Source organism: Candida jiufengensis (genome assembly GCF_024610255.1).
Source record: "Candida jiufengensis strain CBS 10846 chromosome Unknown scaffold2, whole genome shotgun sequence".
Classification (NCBI taxonomy): domain Eukaryota; kingdom Fungi; phylum Ascomycota; class Pichiomycetes; order Serinales; family Debaryomycetaceae; genus Lodderomyces; species Lodderomyces jiufengensis.
Genome location: NW_026261561.1, coordinates 697,891 through 716,733, shown reverse-complemented (window position 1 = coordinate 716,733; position 18,843 = coordinate 697,891). Strand labels below are relative to the sequence as shown.

Genomic DNA, 18,843 nt, shown 5'->3' with positions numbered 1-18,843 from the left:
CTATAATGATATAAAAAATTTACTATTAAATCGATGATTTAATGACCGAAAATAAACTAAATGTCGAATGAATGAAATTGAAAAAATTATTAGGTATAGATTTTCATGAATCAGCAAAAATTCAAGCTTTCTTGTTGATTTTGAACATTATTTATGGAAAAAGCTCTCTCCTGACGACTCAAAATAAAATCATAAGCAAGGGTATGAAAAAAACTTGATTAATTTTAAATTTAAAGCATTATGGAAAGTATAGTAAAAATTATACTTAAGATTGATGAAACTTTCATGACTGCACCTGAACCTTGATACGTACTAACAGTTAATGCTGATGTTTGAAGGCTGATGGATTGTTCACTCAAAGTTGTTGAGAAGCTCGAGCTGATAAGTTGTTGAGCTGAATGAATTGATTCTGAAATTGAGTCACCAGCAACAGTTGTATAAGCTGAATTAGTTGAAGTACCAGTGCCTTGATTTTGAACTTGGTTTTGACCATTTGTTATTACAGTATCGGTAGATTGATTTTGATTATTTGCAGCTGAAGTGGCTTGAAATTGACCTTCACCTTGACTATTTGAACCAGCAGTGTTGGTATTTGCATTTTGAGCAGCAGGTCTACTAAAAGCTGGTTGATCAGTAGAATCAGAAGAAATTAAAGTTGGAGCAACTCCACCTCCGACAGCGGATGATAATTGAGGAGCAAATGTTGAAATTGTAGTTAAAGGATTACCAGATTTTGAGACTATTCCTGACTCTGTAGCAACGGATCCATCTTGGTTAGTGGTTGTCCATGTAGTAGTGTAATCCCCACCTCCAACAGCGGATGATAATTGAGGAGCAAATGTTGAGATTGTAGTTAAAGCATTAGCAGAGTTTGAGACTATTCCTGACTCTGTAGCAACGGATCCATCTTGATTAGTGGTTGTCCACGTAGTAGTGTAATCCCCACCTCCAACAGCTGATGCTAATTGAGGAGCAAACGTTGAAATTGTAGTTAAAGCATCACCAGATCTTGAGACTATTCCTGACTCTGTAGCAACGGATCCATCTTGATTAGTAGTTGTCCATGTAGTAATATAATCTCCACCTCCAACAGCTGATGATAATTGAGGAGCAAATGTTGAAATTGTAGTTAAAGCATCACCAGATTTTGAAACTATTCCTGACTCTGTGGCAACGGATCCATCTTGATTAGTAGTTGTCCATGTAGTAGTGTAATCTCCACCTCCAACAGCTGATGATAATTGAGGAGCAAATGTTGAAATTGTAGTTAAAGCATCACCAGATTTTGAAACTATTCCTGATTCTATAACAACGGAACCATCTTGATTAGTGGTTGTCCATGTAGTAGTAAATATACCAACACTAATACAATCAACATCATCTCTTCTACAAATAATTGGTCCTGAAGTAATTGTAGGGAATTTTGATATAGTCGTTAATGAGGTTCCTGATTGACTAACTATACCTGATTCTGTTTTAACTGATCCATCTGAATCTGTTAAAGTCCAAGTTGTAGTATACTGAGTAGTAACTGCTGGTTCAGCGGAAGCTGGGAAAGTAGTGACAGTAGTTAATGAAGTTCCTGATTGACTAACTATACCTGACTCGGTTTCGATTGAGCCATCTGAATTTGTTAAAGTCCAAGTTGTAGTATACAGAGTAGTAACTGCTGGAGCAACAGAAGCTGGGAAGGTAGTAACAGTAGTTAATGAAGTTCCTGATTGACTAACTATACCTGATTCTGTTTTAACTGATCCATCTGAATCTGTTAAAGTCCAAGTTGTAGTATACTGAGTAGTAACTGCTGGTTCAGCGGAAGCTGGGAAAGTAGTGACAGTAGTTAATGAAGTTCCTGATTGACTAACTATACCTGATTCTGTTTTAACTGATCCATCTGAGTTCGTTAAAGTCCAAGTTGTAGTATATTGAGTAGTAACTGCTGGAGCAATAGATGCTGGGAAGGTAGTAACAGTAGTTAATGAAGTTCCTGATTGACTAACTATACCTGATTCGGTTTCAATTGAGCCATCTGAATTTGTTAAAGTCCAAGTTGTAGTATATTGAGTAGTAACTGCTGGAGCAACAGATGCTGGGAAAGTAGTAACAGTAGTTAATGAAGTTCCTGATTGACTAACTATACCTGATTCGGTTTCAACTGATCCATCTGAATTTGTTAAAGTCCAAGTTGTAGTATATTGAGTAGTAACTGCTGGAGCAACAGATGCTGGGAAGGTAGTGACAGTAGTTAATGAAGTTCCTGATTGACTAACTATACCTGACTCGGTTTCAACTGATCCATCTGCATTTGTTAAAGTCCAAGTTGTAGTATATTGAGTAGTAACTGCTGGAGCAACAGATGCTGGGAAGGTAGTAACAGTAGTTAATGAAGTTCCTGATTGACTAACTATACCTGATTCGGTTTCAACTGATCCATCTGCATTTGTTAAAGTCCAAGTTGTAGTATATTGAGTAGTAACTGCTGGTTCAACGGATGCTGGGAAAGTAGTAACAGTTGTTAATGAAGTTCCTGATTGACTAACTATACCTGATTCGGTTTCGATTGATCCATCTGAATTTGTTAAAGTCCAAGTTGTAGTATATTGAGTAGTAACTGCTGGTTCAACGGATGCTGGGAAAGTAGTGACAGTTGTTAATGAAGTTCCTGATTGACTAATTATACCTGATTCGGTTTCGATTGATCCATCTGAATTTGTTANAGTTGTTAATGAGGTTCCTGATTGACTAACAATACCTGATTCTGTTTCAACTGATCCATCTGAATTAGTGACCGTCCAAGTACTTGTAAATTGAGTAGTTACTGGTNATACCTGATTCTGTTTCAACTGATCCATCTGAATTTGTTAAAGTCCAAGTACTTGTAAATTGAGTAGTTAATGGCGGTGGGAAAGTAGTGACAGTAGTTAATGAAGTTCCTGATTGACTAACTATACCTGATTCGGTTTCAACTGAGCCATCTGAATTAGTGACTGTCCAAGTACTTGTAAATTCAGTAGTTACTGGTGGTGGGAAAGTAGTAACTGTTGTTAATGAGGTTCCTGATTGACTAACAATACCTGATTCGGTTTCAACTGATCCATCTGAATTAGTGACTGTCCAAGTACTTGTAAATTCAGTAGTTACTGGTGGTGGGAAAGTAGTAACAGTTGTTAATGAGGTTCCTGATTGACTTACTATACCTGATTCTGTGGTTGTAGCTCCATTTTGATCAGTTGTTGTCCAAGTTGTAGTATACGAAGTTGGAGTTGAAAAGAAGCTAGTTGTACTAACAAATGAACCTTGACTATTAGTACTTATATCAACAACACCAGTTTGAGTCCATGGTTGACCATTTGAGTTGGTTGTAGTTATTGTTGTTGTGTATTCTGTTGGTTCTGAGCCTGGAATTGGTGGTGGTGCTTTACAAGCTCTGCATTGTGCTGGTTGACCAGGGTTTGGTGGTGGTCCATTATATCTAACTGATCCTAATAAAGTTGATGGTAAACCTGCTCCATTATCTGTTACAATTTCAAATTTTGAACTATCATATCCTAATCCAATATTAAAATTTTGTGATAATAAACCTGCATACAAATGGTTAGTAAAAATAAACTCTCGTAAAAAAAAAATATGTCTTGCGAAAATTTGCAACCATTAGAAATGGACAAGTACAAGTTAATCACGTGAAAGTCATATATCAAAAGTTGGTTCAACATACCTGCACCTCTCAATGTTAAAATACCAGTATTGGAATTATAGTCATAAGCATTACTAACAAATGGGATAGATACCAAAGGAATACTTAAACCAATTTTATTAGCTACTCCGTTAACTTGACCAAAATTACGAACGTTGAAAGTTTGAGGCGTAGACAAAGCTTGAACAACCATTGATGAAGCACCGTCAGCTAAATAAAAAGTTTGTCCTGTTGAAACTGATAATAATGCATTGAAAATATAAATTGATGAATTGACATCAGCAGTGAAACAACCAGTACCTGCAATTGTGGTTGTTTGTTGATAAAATTGATTGTGAAGACAAATTTGACCATTATTATTTATAGTTAATGCTGGAGTACCTAAAAGAACGGCTCCTGAGGTTCTTTGATTTTGATAAAAAACTAATAATCCATTGTTATTCCAAGTAGCTGATGTAAGACTGACTGCACTTGGTACTACCCCTGATGATGCTAAATACATTTCTCCGTTATTTGTAAATGATAACCCAACCAAAGTATAAGTTGATGATGTCAAAGAAGCCAAAGAATTTAACGAAATAATACCATCATTTCTGATTGAATTTAATACACCAGCCAAAGTAACTTGTAATGCTAGTAATGGTGATATACTTGAGATATATAAACCAGCATTTGATTGAACATCTATACTTGAAACAAAAGCTGAAACAGCATTATTAATAATAGACCAATATGCTCCTGAGTGAATTGTGATATCCCCCACATTCAAATCGATAGTTCCTCTATCAACTCTATTCAGTGTAACATCCAAAGCTAAGGTCGAAGTTATAAGTAACCAAAGTATTAAATAAACTTGTTTAAATAACAACATTTCTTAAGTTAAATAAAAATTATTGTTGAATTTAAGTGGTTGGGATTGAGTGAAAAGACAATTTAATTTGGAAGATGAAAAGTTTTTGAAAAAAACAAAATAAAGAGACAATTTATGAATATAGGGATATGTATTTCATATATAATAATTAGTTTTGAATTAAGACTTTGTACATTATTGAAGTAATTGTAGAAGANAAAAAAAAAAAAAAAAAAAAAAAAAAAGTAAAAACCACCTTAAAAATTTAAGTTTTATAGATTAAAAATAGAAACTAAAACATAAAACAATTGAATTTAAGATACTTCACATTTACAAGTTGGAAAAATTACTAATTTCTTGCCCACCACCGTAAATGCTTAAGAAATTATAATTACAAAAACAATAATAATCAAAATGCATATTATTACCTATGAAATTAGTCTCAAAATTTAGAGCAAATTTTTTTTTTTCATCGAAAAATTGAAAAGGGCTTCAAATTAAAATATCAATTAAAATCATATTATTTTGGATGCAAGTAGCTTTGCAATAGCTGGAGTTGTTATGAACAGAACAAGAGTCTTGAACTCATCATACAAGAACCCTGACGTTGTGAAAGTATGATAGTTCTCTTTCAACTTGACCGGAAATGTACCCTGAACATCAAACTCAAAAATTTCTTTTGTTAATTTTAGGCGGTTAAAAATAAAAATGAAAATAATGACAACAAATTTATCAAACTGAAAGCAGAAAAAAATCAGGTTGTTCTTTTACAAGGTAATTTATATATTTTGGAAGAGCTAAAAAAATACGATGAGCAGCTTTTCACAGATAGAATAAATTAAATAAAAGTGTCAATGTCCTCACTGATGACTTGAGAACATCTTAGTAAGTAATTTCGTCGCTCATTGAGGAAGGCTGAATTGTCTCTATGAAAATTGACTGAAAACTTTGACTTAATGGTGAATTATGATTGGATGCCGGAAAAGGAGGGGCATACTCTTTGGAATAGCAAAATCGCTTTCATTCATTGTACTATTCTCAAGTTTCATCTACATTTCCATTTTTAAACTTTTAAATCTAGAGGCGAGATTTTAGGTTCAAACTTGTTCTACTAAAAGGAAACTCCAAAGTTTAAAGTTAAAACCAAAAAATTCTGGTTGATTAATGTTACATTTTTTTGGGGTAAAAACCCTGGATACAAAAATTTAAACTTTAGCTGTTTTAAACTTTAATTTCTATTTTGTTTTATACTTTTTTGTGTAACGTTCAAATCAGCAATAAAATCTCTTGAAAAAGACAGAAAGTGCCTTAATTAGACAAGCTTATGAAGGGTCATGAGTGGTTATTGTGCTTCGATTCTGCATAAAACAGACTCTTATAATATAGCTCTCCCAAAAATTGTATTTCTTTGTTTCAAAAAGGCTAAAACTAATAACCCACTAAATTATAAAGGATTACTCATTATAGTTATTGTGTAACTAGTTCAAAACAATACTTTTATTAAAAGAGGATTCAAAAACCAGTAAATAATATACGAACCTCGTAACTTTATCTATTAATGGGGTTAGTACTCGGATCCCTAAACTGAAATCTTCTAGAAGCAATGATATAATTTTAACTTTCAAACCTACATTAACACGCATGAGATCAATGTGTCAAGTACGCATTAAAGATCACTGCGATCTTCAAGATTAAATTGGCAAATCTTTTCATTACGATGTATCGATTAAAAGGGACATTACCTTTGCAAGAAAATTACTACATATATAGCAGTCGAATTCCTGAAAATGCAACACCAGTACATTGAAAAGATTGTCAGCCTATATTCTAAATAAAAGTAGGATAGTCACAGAGAACTATTGAAGTTGCGAAAAAAATCTTTCCCAAATAAGTAGTACTGAACTTAAAGAGTACTACTAAAATTTAAATTTGATCCTAAAAGATAAAGCTAATACTAAATGTTGCAAAGTTAAGAACCAAAAACTCACCCAAATTATTGCCCCACAATAACAGATATTTTAATTTTTCTAATTTTCTGAGTTTCATAACAACAATGATATAATTTTCATGCCGCATGTGCATGTTGGTTCATCAAATTTCAGTTCACTTTTACTATATAATTCATATAAAATTTAGATTTTAGTATCTGCATGATCTAATTTTTCACTATCTAAAATTTTAATTTCAGGTGGTGTAAACCCCATTTATTGCTACATGGTTTAATCAAGATGAAGATCCTGTTTGAAAAAAGTTAGTTGACTTACTCAAAAATAAACTTAAAATAACCATGTTTCATCTTGAGATTTACTTTAAGATCTGCTGATATCAAAATTTGAAGAAAGACAATATAATTGTAAGGTTTTAAAAGACTTTTATGTACGCGATTAAAAGCTTCAGCATTCGTTCACTAGGGACTCGTGGAGTGTAATTAGTTACCATAGCTGTTGTTAGTCTCGTCTAAAAACAAGCAGTTTAAAATCAAGCAAACAATATTAAGTAGTATCAAATTATTTCTGGAAGAGAAATTATGTATGAAAACTTTTCAATTAATGACCTATTTTTTGAACTAAAAAATTTAAAATCCACAACCTTTGGAACCAAAATTTCCGTTTAAAAAGGTAATAAATTATTATTTCAAGTTGCTTTATCATAAATAATATAATTGAAGAGACTAGAATGAAAATAGTGGAAGAAAAAGGAAAAAGAAAAAGAAAAAAATTAAAGTTTAGATCTGAAATTTCATTAAATTTACACAAACCTAAATTTTTTTAATCAAGGGCGTATATTTACTCATTTTACGAATTAATATTTTAATTATTTTCTGAATAAAGGGCTCAGTTGGCTTATTTATTTTAAATTTGTGTAATGTTCGTAACCAACAACTAATTAATTTGAATTTAATATTATAGTCTCTAACATCTGAAATTGGACCATAAATTTTCAAACCCCTCCCGTATCATTCATTTTTATTAAGAATTTCTGTATCATTTACATTTAATAAAAATTCATGCTCAGAAAGTCAAAATATGAAATATGATTTTAGCTAAGAGTTACCTAGGATTTAAAGATAAAAAATTTTCACCGTGTAATTCCATTAGTAAATTTTATAGTAGTCATAAAAGCTTCACTCATGTAATGTTGAATGTAATTGAAAGACTTCTTTCATCTAAACTTTTCAAAAACATAGTTTATAAGACAATGAAACCTCAATTTTTTGTGGTTTCAAGTGAGATCAATTGTTCCTCTTTACAGTTTCCGTAAAAGATGAGCTTTCATAATCGCAACTACAAATTCTCCTATTTGATCCCATGTTTTTGAGCTACTACTCACCAAGAGTATAACTCAAGTTAATCATACCCAAGTTTTTCAACTTAAATTCTTCTAACTAGAAATAATTTGAATATATTGTTTTGCATGCAAAAACTCGAGACAAGCTAACATATTCGAGGTTTATTCTTCATAAAAAATTTGGTGAAAATTTCATTTGAAAATGTTGTGATTATAAAAATTTTATTAAATCTTTGTGTCCATTTCCACAGCCTTCAATATTTAGTTGTCCTTTTGGATTTATTGCTCTTTTGCCTTTTACTTCAATAAAGCGGTAATTAGTATAAAGTTTCGGTTGAAAAAGAATAAAAAATTGATAGCACAATTGTTGTTAAAATGAGGATTTCCCAAAAAGTATTTACTTAGGTGATTAAGAAGTAGCTTCTGAAAAGTTTTGACTCTAAATTTTCTATACTTTGCTTTACATCTTAAAACCATATCTGGAATTTCATAAACTTTAAATTTTAAACATAACCTTTGAAATTCACTTCTCTGGTATTATGCGTAAGTAAGTAAAATCTGGTCATTGAGTTTACCACGTAATACTCAGCAAGCTCCATTGCTCACGCTGTTTCTTATTGACCTCTACGCAAATTGAGCAAAATTTGCATGAAACTCGCTTATAAATTATTAATTCGCAAAAATTTCGTCTATGATGGAACTAGACTTGCTCTTCTTTAATGTTCAAACTTATGCTTTTAGACTTATGAGCTGTTGTCTGTTCTTATATCCACTAGCTGTAAACTCGATTTCGATTAGGCTAATTGTAAAGCTGAAGAGTCTTAATTACACAAAAGACCTCAAATTTTCTTTATGGATTAATAAATTTGCAGACTTATGAACAAACCTTAAATTTTTGACTATAATTTCTAATGGTGTGTCTTGTTGCAAAAGTAATTAACTAGAGTTGTAATATAGATGATACACATTTCTACTTAGAGATTTAAAAGAAATCATTAAATTTTTTAAAACAAAACTAAAAATATTTTAAAACTTATAAACTAATACACAAGATATAAATAAAAATAATTAAAAAAATAATAAACCGAAATGAAGAATATAAAAATTCTTATAAATGAACAAAGTTCAACGATAGAATTTGAAAATTTTATGAAGTTTTAAAATTGAATAACGTAGATTGAACTGAAAATAATTGTGTGGTATGTTTTTTATTACCAGAACGGCAACAACTTTTAAAAGCTTAAGTGTGGGGTATTAAAATGCTAAAAAATTGTTATATTTTCTAAAGCATGATTGAAATGACAGTAATAAATATAGTTAAAATGGATGATATCTTCAAGACTGAACCCGATCCTTCATATGTAGTAACAACTGGAGCTGTTGATTGAGGAGTACTTGATGATTGTTGGCTTAAAGTTGTAACAACAGCTAAGCTACTTGATTCGCTACTGGGCTTGCTACTTGATTGCCCATAAGTGTAATATACTGATCTCAAACTTGACTCAATAGTTTCGGATTGAACACCAATCGATGACTCTTTACTTTGGTTGGTAGTTGAAATAGAAGTAACTTGGGTCACACCTTTAGTTTTTGCATCTGCTACGGAGGATGTAGCTTGACTCTGACCATTTACTTGACCATTTTCTGAATAAGTAGCTTGAGTTTGGCCTTCGTTTTGACCACTTGCTACAGCAGAATTTTCACTTTGAAAGCTGTATACAGATAATGTTGGTTTCTGTGCGTTAGATCCTGTTGAAATCAAATTGTTTGTAGCAGTGGCTGATGAACCAAACTCTTGACTCGAAGTTTGTGTTTTAAAACTATGACTGGCTATCTCGGTGGTAGTAGCAACAACAATTTCTGTAGACCAGGCACCTGTTGCATGTTCAATGCTTAATTTACTCTCATTGTCAGTGTTAAAGCTTAATTTGGTTGATTCCGGAACAGGCGTGTCAATATAAGTTAATTCAACACCTTCCACACTAGAAGAAAGCAAAGTAACCGATAAAACAGTAGATGATGAAGAATTCCAGTATGGACCATAAGTCGATTTGGTTGGTATTATTGAAGCTGTATTAAATGTACTTTCTGTAGTGATTGAAGGACCAGATTTTGAAATAATTGTCGATTCTGTAGTCATTGACCCATCTAAGGTGATGATAGTCCAAGTAGTAGCTGCGGGTTCTGCATCGACCGATGATGATAAAGATGGGAATGTGGTAATTGTAGTTATCGAAGAACCTGATTTTGAAACTATTCCTGATTCCCTTGCAGTTGATCCATCTGATTTAGTGGTTGTCCATGTAGTAATGGATTGAGTTGTAACCGTTTGATCAATGAAGGATGAGATTGTAGATTTGATTGCAGAAGACTCTGTGGAAGAAACTATTGTTAATTCTTCCGATAAAGTCGTTGATGAGCCAGCTGAAGCAAGTAATGAAGGTAATGATGACATATAAATTGAGTTTGAGATTGATGATAAACTAGTAGACAAAATCTCTGCTGTGGAAGTCAATCCACTTGATACTTCTACTGATTGAGTTGTAAGCACCGATGAAGCACAATCTGTATCATCTCTTCTACATATAATTGGGCCAGAGACGTTTGGTTGGAATGTGGCAACCGTAGTTGATGAGGTACCAGATTTTGAGATCATTCCTGTTTTTGTTGCAATTGAACCATCTGATTTAGTAAATGTCCAGGTAGTAGCCACAGGTACTGCATCGACTGATGAGGATAATGGTGGGAAAGTTGGTATAGTAGTTAATGAACTTCCAGATTGACTAACAATACCTGAATCTGTTTCTAATGAGCCATCAGATTTTGTGGCAGTCCAAGTTGTAATATATTCTGTGGTAAATACTGGTTCAATTGCTGATGAAATTGCTTCAATCGATGATGAATTTGCTTCAACTGATGATGAGGTTGCGTCAATTGATAATGAAACTGCTTCAATTGATGATGAAACTGCTTCAACTGATGATGAACTTGCTTCAACTGATGATGAAATTGCTTCAATTGATGATGAACTTGCTTCAACCGATGATGAACTTGCTTCAACTAATGATGAACTTGCTTCAACNTCCAGATTGAATAACAATACCTGAATCTGTTTCTAATGAGCCATCAGATTTTGTGGCAGTCCAAGTTGTAGTATATTCTGTGGTAAACACTGGTTTAATTGCTGATGAATTTGCTTCAATTGATGATGAATTTGCTTCAATTGATGATGAACTTGCTTCAACTGATGATGAACTTGCTTCAACTGATGATGATAATGGTGGGAAAGTTGTAATGGTAGTTAATGAGCTTCCAGATTGACTAACAATACCTGAATCTGTTTCTAATGAGCCATCAGATTTTGTGGCAGTCCAAGTTGTAGTATATTCTGTGGTAAACACTGGTTCAATTGCTGATGAATTTGCTTCAATTGATGATGAATTTGCTTCAATTGATGATGAACTTGCTTCAACTGATGATGGTAATGGTGGGAAAGTTGTAATGGTAGTTAAGGAACTTCCAGATTGACTAACAATACCTGAATCTGTTTCTAATGAGCCATCAGATTTTGTGGCAGTCCAAGTTGTAGTATATTCTGTGGTAAACACTGGTTCAATTGCTGATGAAATTGCTTCAATTGATGATGAATTTGCTTCAATTGATGATGAACTTGCTTCAACTGACGATGAACTTGCTTCAACTGATGATGATAATGGTGGGAAAGTTGTGATGGTAGTTAATGAACTTCCAGATTGACTAACAATACCTGAATCTGTTTCTAATGAGCCATCAGATTTTGTGGCAGTCCAAGTTGTAGTATATTCTGTGGTAAACACTGGTTCAATTGCTGATGAATTTGCTTCAATTGATGATGAATTTGCTTCAATTGATGATGAACTTGCTTCAACTGATGATGAACTTGCTTCAACTGATGATGATAATGGTGGGAAAGTTGTAATGGTAGTTAATGAACTTCCAGATTGACTAACAATACCTGAATCTGTTTCTAATGAGCCATCAGATTTTGTGGCAGTCCAAGTTGTAGTATATTCTGTGGTAAACACTGGTTCAATTGCTGATGAAATTGCTTCAATTGATGATGAATTTGCTTCAACTGATGATGAACATGCTTCAACTGATGATGAACTTGCTTCAACTGATGATGAATTTGCGTCAACTGATGATGAAATTGCTTCAACTGATGATGAACTTGCTTCAACCGATGATGAAATTGCTTCAACTGATGATGAACTTGCTTCAACCGATGATGATAATGGTGGAAAAGTTGTGATGGTAGTTAAGGAACTTCCAGATTGACTAACAATACCTGAATCTGTTTCTAATGAGCCATCAGATTTTGTGGCAGTCCAAGTTGTAGTATATTCTGTGGTAAACACTGGTTCAATTGCTGATGAAATTGCTTCAATTGATGATGAATTTGCTTCAATTGATGATGAACTTGCTTCAACTGATGATGATAATGGTGGGAAAGTTGTAATGGTAGTTAATGAACTTCCAGATTGACTAACAATACCTGAATCTGTTTCTAATGAGCCATCAGATTTTGTGGCAGTCCAAGTTGTAGTATATTCTGTGGTAAACACTGGTTCAATTGCTGATGAAATTGCTTCAATTGATGATGAATTTGCTTCAACTGATGATGAACTTGCTTCAACTGATGATGAATTTGCGTCAACTGATGATGAACTTGCTTCAATTGATGATGAATTTGCTTCAACTGATGATGAACTTGCTTCAACTGATGATGAACTTGCTTCAACTGATGATGAATTTGCGTCAACTGATGATGAAATTGCTTCAACTGATGATGAACTTGCTTCAACTGATGATGAAATTGCTTCAATTGATGATGAACTTGCTTCAACTGATGATGAACTTGCTTCAACTGATGATGATAATGGTGGGAAAGTTGTGATGGTAGTTAATGAACTTCCAGATTGACTAACAATACCTGAATCTGTTTCTAATGAGCCATCAGATTTTGTGGCAGTCCAAGTTGTAGTATATTCTGTGGTAAACACTGGTTCAATTGCTGATGAAATTGCTTCAATTGATGATGAATTTGCTTCAATTGATGATGAACTTGCTTCAACTGATGATGATAATGGTGGGAAAGTTGTAATGGTAGTTAAGGAACTTCCAGATTGACTAACAATACCTGAATCTGTTTCTAATGAGCCATCAGATTTTGTGACAGTCCAAGTTGAAGTATATTCTGTGGTAAACACTGGTTCAATTGCTGATGAAATTGCTTCAATTGATGATGAATTTGCTTCAATTGATGATGAACTTGCTTCAACTGACGATGAACTTGCTTCAACTGATGATGATAATGGTGGAAAAGTTGTGATGGTAGTTAATGAACTTCCAGATTGACTAACAATACCTGAATCTGTTTCTAATGAGCCATCAGATTTTGTGGCAGTCCAAGTTGTAGTATATTCTGTGGTAAACACTGGTTCAATTGCTGATGAACTTGCTTCAACTGATGATGAACTTGCTTCAACTGATGATGAACTAGCTTCAACTGATGATGAACTTGCTTCAACTGATGATGATAATGGTGGAAAAGTTGTGATGGTAGTTAATGAACTTCCAGATTGACTAACAATACCTGAATCTGTTTCTAATGAGCCATCAGATTTTGTGGCAGTCCAAGTTGTAGTATATTCTGTGGTAAACACTGGTTCAATTGCTGATGAAATTGCTTCAATTGATGATGAATTTGCTTCAATTGATGATGAACTTGCTTCAACTGACGATGAACTTGCTTCAACTGATGATGATAATGGTGGGAAAGTTGTGATGGTAGTTAAGGAACTTCCAGATTGACTAACAATACCTGAATCTGTTTCTAAGGAGCCATCAGATTTTGTGGCAGTCCAAGTTGTAATATATTCAATTCTGAATGGTGGTGGGAAAGTTGTTATAGTAGTTAATGAACTTCCTGATTGACTTACGATACCTGAATCGGTTTCAATTGAACCATCTGATTTTGTTGTAGTCCAAGTTGTAGTATATTCAGTTCTGAATGGTGGTGGAAAAGTTGTTATAGTAGTTAATGAACTGTCTGATTGACTAACTATTCCTGAATCGGTTTCAATTGAACCATCTGATTTTGTTGTAGTCCAAGTTGTAGTATATTCAGTTCTGAATGGTGGTGGAAAAGTTGTTATAGTAGTTAATGAACTGTCTGATTGACTAACTATTCCTGAATCGGTTTCAATTGAACCATCTGATTTTGTTGTAGTCCAAGTTGTAGTATATTCAGTTCTGAATGGTGGTGGAAAAGTTGTTATAGTAGTTAATGAACTGTCTGATTGACTAACTATTCCTGAATCGGTTTCAATTGAACCATCTGATTTTGTTGTAGTCCAAGTTGTAGTATATTCAGTTCTGAATGGTGGTGGAAAAGTTGTTATAGTAGTTAATGAACTGTCTGATTGACTAACTATTCCTGAATCGGTTTCAATTGAACCATCTGATTTTGTTGTAGTCCAAGTTGTAGTATATTCAGTTCTGAATGGTGGTGGAAAAGTTGTTATAGTAGTTAATGAACTGTCTGATTGACTAACTATTCCTGAATCGGTTTCAATTGAACCATCTGATTTTGTTGTAGTCCAAGTTGTAGTATATTCAGTTCTGAATGGTGGTGGAAAAGTTGTTATAGTAGTTAATGAACTGTCTGATTGACTAACTATTCCTGAATCGGTTTCAATTGAACCATCTGATTTTGTTGTAGTCCAAGTTGTAGTATATTCAGTTCTGAATGGTGGTGGAAAAGTTGTTATAGTAGTTAATGAACTGTCTGATTGACTAACTATTCCTGAATCGATTTCAATTGAACCATCTGATTTTGTTGTAGTCCAAGTTGTAGTATATTCAGTTCTGAATGGTGGTGGGAAAGTTGTTATAGTAGTTAATGAACTTCCTGATTGACTTACGATACCTGAATCTGTTTCTAATGAGCCATCTGATTTTGTTGTAGTCCAAGTTGTAGTATATTCAGTTCTGAATGGTGGTGGAAAAGTTGTTATAGTAGTTAATGAACTGTCTGATTGACTAACTATTCCTGAATCGGTTTCAATTGAACCATCTGATTTTGTTGTAGTCCAAGTTGTAGTATATTCAGTTCTGAATGGTGGTGGAAAAGTTGTTATAGTAGTTAATGAACTTCCTGATTGACTTACTATTCCTGAATCAGTTTCAATTGAACCATCTGATTTCGTACTTGTCCAAGTTGTAGTATACTCAGTTCTGAATGGTGGTGGGAAAGTTGTTACAGTAGTTAATGAATTTCCTGATTGTGAAACTACACCTGAATTTGTTCTGGTTACTCCACTTGCGTCTGTAGTGGTCCAAGTACTAGTAAATGATGTTGTAACTGGTGGTGGAAATGTTGTTACAGTCGTGAATGAACTTCCTGATTGTGAAACTATACCTGAATTTGTTCTGGTTACTCCACTTGTGTCTGTAGTGGTCCAAGTACTGGTAAATGATGTTGTAACTGGTGGTGGAAAAGTTGTTACAGTTGTAAATGAACTTCCTGATTGGCTCACAATCCCAGATTGAGTTTTAGTAATACCTCCTGAAATTGTTGTCCAAGTACTAGTAAATGAAGTTGTAACTGGTGGTGGAAATGTTGTTACGGTTGTAAATGAGCTTCCTGATTGTGAAACTATACCAGAGTTTGTTTTTGTTGCTCCACTTGCGTCTGTAGTGGTCCAAGTACTAGTAAATGAGGTTGTAATTGGTGGTGGAAATGTCGTTACAGTTGTAAATGAACTTCCCGATTGGCTCACAATCCCAGATTGAGTCTTTGTTGCTCCACTTGTGTCGGTAGTGGTCCAAGTACTAATAAATGAGGTTGTAACTGGTGGTGGAAATGTTGTTACAGTTGTAAATGAACTTCCTGATTGTGAAACTATACCTGAATTTGTTCTGGTTACTCCACTTGCGTCTGTAGTGGTCCAACTACTAATAAATGAGGTTGTAACTGGTGGTGGAAATGTTGTTACGGTTGTAAATGAGCTTCCTGATTGTGAAACTATACCAGAGTTTGTTTTTGTTGCTCCGCTTGCGTCTGTAGTGGTCCAAGTACTAGTAAATGAGGTTGTAACTGGTGGTGGAAAAGTTGTTACTGTTGTAAATGAACTTCCTGATTGGCTCACAATCCCAGATTGAGTCTTTGTTGCTCCACTTGCGTCTGTAGTGGTCCAAGTACTAGTAAATGAGGTTGTAATTGGCGGTGGAAAAGTTGTTACTGTTGTAAATGAGCTTCCTGATTGGCTCACAATCCCAGATTGAGTCTTTGTTGCTCCACTTGCGTCTGTAGTGGTCCAAGTACTAGTAAATGATGTTGTAATTGGTGGTGGAAATGTTGTTACAGTTGTAAATGAACTTCCCGATTGGCTCACAATCCCAGATTGAGTCTTTGTTGCTCCACTTGCGTCTGTAGTGGTCCAAGTACTAGTAAATGATGTTGTAATTGGTGGTGGAAATGTTGTTACAGTAGTAAATGAACTTCCTGATTGGCTCACAATCCCAGATTGAGTCTTTGTTGCTCCACTTGCGTCTGTAGTGGTCCAAGTACTAGTAAATGATGTTGTAATTGGTGGTGGAAATGTTGTTACAGTAGTAAATGAACTTCCTGATTGGCTCACAATCCCAGATTGAGTCTTTGTTGCTCCACTTGTGTCTGTAGTGGTCCAAGTACTAATAAATGAGGTTGTAATTGGCGGTGGAAATGTTGTTACTGTTGTAAATGAACTTCCTGATTGGCTCACAATCCCAGATTGAGTTTTAGTAGTACCTCCTGAAATTGTTGTCCAAGTACTAGTAAATGATGTTGTAACTGGTGGTGGAAAAGTTGTTACTGTTGTAAATGAGCTTCCTGATTGGCTTACAATCCCAGATTGAGTCTTTGTTGCTCCACTTGCGTCTGTAGTGGTCCAAGTACTAGTAAATGAGGTTATAACTGGTGGTGGAAAAGTTGTATACGTAGTTTTTGAAGTTCCTGATTGAGAAACAATTCCAGATTGAGTTTTAGTAGTACCGCTTGAAGTTGTTGTCCAGGTTGTAGTATATGAAGTTGGAGTTGAGTATAAACTTGTTGTACTGACAAATGAACCTTGACTATTAGTACTTATATCAACAACACCAGTTTGAGTCCAAGGTTGACCATTTGAGTTGGTTGTAGTTATTGTAGTTGTATATTCAGTTGGTCCAGAACCGGGAATTGGTGGTGGTACTTTACAAGCTCTGCATTGTGCTGGTTGACCAGGGTTTGGTGGTGGTCCATTATATCTAACTGACCCAAATAAAGTTGATGGTAAACCTGCTCCATCATCTGTTACAATTTCAAATTTTGAACTATCATATCCTAAACCAATATTAAAATTTTGTGATAATAAACCTGCACATAGACTGTTAGTAAAAAAAAAAACTTTATTGGAAGTTTTTGGCTCTCGAGATTTGCAACCATTAAAATTACTTAACAATCACGTGACCGATAAATTGATAATGTAATATAAATTTAAAATAAACATACCTGCACCTCTCAATGTTAAGATCCCAGTACTTGAACTATAGTCATAAGCATTACTAACAAATGGAATAGAAAATAATGGAATTGATAAACCAATTTTATTTGCAACTCCATTAACTTGACCAAAATTACGAACATTAAAAGTCTGAGGAAGTGATATAGCCTGAGCAACTATGGAAGATTGACCATCAGCTAAGTAGAAAGTTTGTCCAGTTGAGACAGGTAATAAACCATTAGAAATGTAAATCGAGGAATTTACATCAGCGGTTATGCAACCAGTACCTGCAATAGCTGTTAATTGTTGATAAACTTGATTACGAAAACATATTTGTCCATTATTGTTGATTGTACCAAGTGGTGCACCTAAATTTACAAGTCCTGATGATCTTTGATTTTGATAAAAGACTATTAAACCATTGTTATTCCAATTTGCTGAAGTGATGGTAATTGCACTTGGTACTACACCTGATGATGCAAAATACATTTCTCCGTTATTTGTAAATGATAACCCAACCAAAGTATAAGTTGATGATGTTAATGATGCTAATGAATTAAAAGATATTATTCCGTCATTATTGATTGAATTTAATACACCAGCTAAAGTAACTTGTAATGCCAATAATGGAGAAATACTTGAAACATATAATCCTGCATTAGGCTGAACATTTATGCTTGAAACGAAAGCTGTAATTGCAGTATTTATGATTGACCAGTAAGCACCTGAATGAATTGTTATATCTCCGACATTCAAATCAACTAATCCTCTATCAACTTTATTCAGTGTAACATCTAAAGCTAAGATTGAAGTAAAGAACCAAAATATTAAATAGAAATGTTTGAGAATTAACATGATTCAAATAAATTCTTATTGCCCTTTAAAAATCTAATTAATGTTAAGTGATTGGATGAAAAATCTTGAAACTAGTTAAAATATGATATAAAGTTTCAATTAAAACGTTTAAAAAGTCTGGAGAAATTGAGATTATTTATAAAAACTATAATAGATTACATTGGGTCAATTCTATATACATATACTAATTTTTTCCCAAGTTATAAACGTTTAATATTTTGGTTTGAATGGTATAATTATTAAAAATCTATGATCCCTTAATTACAAAAACCACCTTATTTTAGATTAAAATAAATAATTTTAGCCTAAAAAAATAAATTATTTTTTTTTAATTAAAATTAAATTTTTAAAATTTAAGACAAGTTACATTTACTGAGAAAAAAAAAATATTTTAGTCAAAATTTTAAACTAAAAGAAATAAATGAATTTAAATCATCAACTAAATTTTACGACTAAAGTCAAATTAAGTTAAATATTTATTAAAATTATAGTTTGTTAATAATTCAAAAAATTTAAATCCAAAATATGCGAGATTTGTTAATTTCTTTCATGTGAATAATAATTCTATATATCCATTAAATTAAGCATGGAAT

At 33.5% G+C, this 18,843-nt stretch overlaps 2 protein-coding genes across 2 annotated transcripts; both read right to left on the bottom strand. All coding sequences in view use genetic code 12, as the record gives it.

The window, feature by feature from the left end:
* Positions 1–230: 230 nt before the first annotated feature.
* On the bottom strand, positions 231–4,565 carry RBR3 (Rbr3p; the record flags this gene model as incomplete). Its single annotated transcript, XM_051763957.1, has 3 exons — positions 231–2,776; positions 2,820–3,581; positions 3,716–4,565. The coding sequence occupies 3 exons, from the start codon at positions 4,563–4,565 to the stop codon at positions 231–233; spliced, it is 4,158 nt and encodes a 1,385-aa protein (XP_051619436.1).
* A 4,549-nt stretch (positions 4,566–9,114) lies between these two features.
* On the bottom strand, positions 9,115–18,250 carry KGF54_003375 (uncharacterized protein; the record flags this gene model as incomplete). The annotated part of the gene is made up of 3 exons (XM_051763956.1): positions 9,115–10,892; positions 10,936–17,268; positions 17,404–18,250. 3 exons carry the CDS (start codon positions 18,248–18,250, stop codon positions 9,115–9,117), a joined length of 8,958 nt encoding a protein of 2,985 aa, XP_051619435.1.
* Positions 18,251–18,843: the final 593 nt, after the last annotated feature.